At 47.9% G+C, this 3,721-nt stretch overlaps 1 protein-coding gene across 1 annotated transcript; it reads right to left on the reverse strand.

The window, feature by feature from the left end:
- Positions 1-215: 215 nt before the first annotated feature.
- On the reverse strand, positions 216-1,979 carry junbb (JunB proto-oncogene, AP-1 transcription factor subunit b). Its single transcript, XM_083931489.1, has one exon. The coding sequence runs from the start codon at positions 1,670-1,672 to the stop codon at positions 692-694; it is 981 nt and encodes a 326-aa protein (XP_083787615.1). The 5' UTR covers positions 1,673-1,979; the 3' UTR covers positions 216-691.
- Positions 1,980-3,721: the final 1,742 nt, after the last annotated feature.

The following is a 3,721-nucleotide window of genomic DNA, read 5'->3' on the forward strand; positions in this document are numbered from 1 at the left end:
CCTACGTACGCGGGCTACGCTCTGTGCGTAAAAACACTGAGACCTGAATGTGCTTGTGTAAGGGTTCCTCACTGGGTGCTATAGCAACTCTTATTAATACAGTGTTGTAGGAAAGAGAGCTCGTTTGTCCCCACTCCTCCCTGCTGTGTATACGTGCTGCTTGTCTATGTGTAGGATAGGCTGTATAAAACAAACACTCACGTCCAACATTTCAGTTTCATTTCAGACACTTTACTTAAATACACATCACAAATAAAAAAAAAACAGTGTAAACATTGGACATCATAAGTTTTGTCTGGATCAACCGGACAAACAAAATAATTTACACACTGAATAAATGCAGCATTGCATGACAATATCAGTTGCAAAAAGTACAAAGAAATACAATTATCATTCCCATTTTCTACCATTAGTGACCCGACTCATGGGCCTGTGCCCGCCGTGTTACTCAGTGTCTGCTCTGGATGCTGCCAAGGGTTGAACGGTCCTTTGAGCGATGTCCAGCATCCGGAAGTACCATTTCAATCTCAGTCTTTTCACCCGAAATAGGCTAAAGAGTTGTCTACACATAGCCCTCGGTCCTGTGCTGCTGCCGATGCTGACAACACACCAGCCGGTGTCCCAGTACTGCGCATGCAGAACGTGACTCCAGTGTTTTTACTTTTCAGTCAGTTAGTAAAGTCTCTGTTGTTTAAAATGCCTCCAACTTGCTTGTAAGCATCAGCTGACAGCCGCTGCTCACGTGTGTGAGGACTTTCTGTTTGAGCTGGGCCACTTGATCCCGTAGCACCGACGCTGTGTTGGAGAGCCCCATGTTGTCACTCTTTAGACCTTTCACCTTGTCCTCCAGCCGGGCGATGCGCTCCAGCTTGCGTCTCCGGCATTTGGTCGCGGCTAGACGGTTCCGCAGCCTCTTGCGCTCCGCCTTGATCTTCTCCTGGGTCTCCAAGTCGATTGGGGACATTGGAGGCGAGCCGTCGCTGCTGAGGAGGTCAGGCACGGTCTGAGGTTCCTCTTTCAGAGCGACGAGCCGCTGCGGATGGAGCCCGGAGCCGGGGAGAGTGTGCTGGAACGGGTGCGTGCCGTGGGTCTGCGGGTGGCTCTGCTGGTGCGGCGGCAAGTAGCTGATGGTGGCTGAGGGGTAGCTGGATGCGGAAGAGAGGCTTGTGTTCGGGCAGTAGGCGTTCAGTGTTGTGTAGATAGGAGGCTCCGGCTGTAAGGCGGAACCGAAGACACTAGAGGCCGCCACTGAGCAAGTCGTAACTCCACCGGCTCCGATGGACACGTTAGGAGGGGGCATCTGGTTGATCTTGTGCAGCTCATCCAGGGCTTTCACGAACCCCTCGGCGAACCCCTCCTGCTCGTCGGTGATACCCCGGTTATAGAAGTACTGGCCCGGGGTGGGGGTGGTGATCACACCGTTACTGTTTTGGATGATGAGCCTCTCGAGCTCCGGTGATGCGAGCTTCAGGGAGCCCACGTCTTGGTGCCCCCCCTGGTACGGGTCTAGCTCGGCCCTCAGCTGGGATTTCAGGCTGCGATAAGGTTCTGTCATGTTCAAATTCATATTCTGCTTGAGCAGTTTGTAGTCGTGCATTGCTGCCTCTGAGTTGCCGTAAGCCGACAGAAAAGAGTCGTCATGATAAAAAGGCTGTTCCATCTTTGTAGACATAAAGTCGTAGGAAACGTCAAGCTTACCAGCTGCTTGGAGGAACACAGTCTCTGGAGGATGGGCAAATGTCAGTGTCAGCAGAGAGCATCAACTCAGGCACAGGCGTCTCTCTCAACAGTGTCCCAAATCAAAGTGGAATTAAATATCACTCCGGAAAGAGAAAGAGTGAAAGTCCAAGATCCGAGCGAACCTGTGTGCCGTTCAGTGTCAGCGGGTAAAAGTCTGTTCCAGTGTCTGATTGCTGTTTTCTTCGCAATCCTGTGAGGGAAAAGTTCTCACTTCTTTCGGGTTACTGTGCTGCTCTCGGTGCTTGTTGAGGTGTGTTCAGCCGGGTGAAGTGTGCCTTTTTATATAGGCATACACACGCGCTTGCTGCCAGGGCAGTGCGGCCCCGTGATTGGCCCGGCAGCTCGGTCTCCACGCCCAGCGAGCCCGACGTCAAGTGACGCTAATGCCGGGAAGAGGTGACTGTAAACAAGCCTGTAGGCATGAGAGCGCACCGGGCGACAGGGCAGCGGAGACGGGAGTCCCACATAGAAGAGCCCACAGCTGTTTGAGCGTGCATAGGTTGAATACAGGGTTGTTTCATAGGCGAAGAGGTGAGATTACTCTGATCGATCACATCAGTGCTTTGAACTCATTCACCCATGTTGTTAAATGGAAAAGAAACACGCCATGACAGTTTGAGTTAATCTGATCACACCGGTGTTACATGAAGTGCGGACCAGCTCACCTGTAACCCACTGGCCCCATTACATATGCATTAAATAGCCTATAAAACGCTGGGCTACTGTGCTGTTTATTATGATCCATCCTGTGGAGGAAGTCCTAAGGCCTTATATGGGCACGATGACGTGCCGGTTCCTCACCGGGAAGACACGCCCACTGGGCCCCATTCCAGCAGCAGTCAAGCTCCTGTATAAAGCCCATCCATGTCAGGGACTTTCTCTCTCAGCAGGGTGGGCAAGTGAGCTAAAACCAGCGGTGTAGTGGTAGCTGATGAGGTGGGGGTGCTGCTATAGGTAGATGAGTATGTGACCATGAAGGGAGTGGGTAAACTTTCATTATTTTGTTATAGTGTCATGCAAAAATAATATGTCCAGCACAACTATTGACAATTATTTTGAAATAAAAGATACTACATGTTCCAATGTCCTTTTGGCTGATAGGTGGTTACACTGTAAACAGCCAGGATAAGAGGAGGGTATACCTGCATATACCCTCCACTACACCACTGGCTAACACATCTCAAATACATCTGTACTGATCAGGACAGAAAGTTTAAAACAACTTTTTTTTTTAGTATAGACACTAAAATTAAAATCTGGTTTATGAAAATGATTGGATGCCTCAGTGTTTTGTGATGCCCCAAAAACAGCCTTTAGTGACACACACCGCTGAAGCAGAACCCTGTCTGTGATCAGAGACAGGACAGAGTATCCTGACAGGTTAGTGAGGAAGTGCTGATGCTGGGTTAGGATTTTCAACTTACAAGGACAATTTCATATACATAAACTGAACTCTTTAATTCCTTCAAAATGGAGTTTTGAAATGATTTTGAGTCTATCCAAATTGTTAATAATAAGAAATGTATTCATGCTGCCCGTAGGTGTGAATGGTTGTCTGTCTCTGTTTGTCTCTATGTGTCCTGTGATAGACTGGAGTCCTGTCCAGGGTGGACCCCGCCTCACGTCCGATGTCAGCTGGGATCGGCTCCAGCCCCCGCGACCCCGACAGGGACAAGCAGTTGAAGATGAATGAATGAATGAATGATATATTAGAAGATTATTTAAGGAAATGTATTATAGCCCACTTTTTAATTTAATTTCTTTGTATGTATCTATTTCTGCTTTGTTTATTGTTTTATTTCCCTTTTTATTTTATTGTGTATTTAAGTTCTCTCTCTCCCTAAGTTTACTTATGTCATGTCATTATAATCTAAGATTGTAATGGTCATTGAAAGGAGAAAGGACTGCCCTATATATATACAACTTTTTCTTTGTCAGGTAAGATGCAGAAACGTTCTACAAATGTTTGTATTATGATATT

Source organism: Echiichthys vipera (assembly GCF_963691815.1).
Source record: "Echiichthys vipera genome assembly, chromosome: 17".
Classification (NCBI taxonomy): domain Eukaryota; kingdom Metazoa; phylum Chordata; class Actinopteri; order Perciformes; family Trachinidae; genus Echiichthys; species Echiichthys vipera.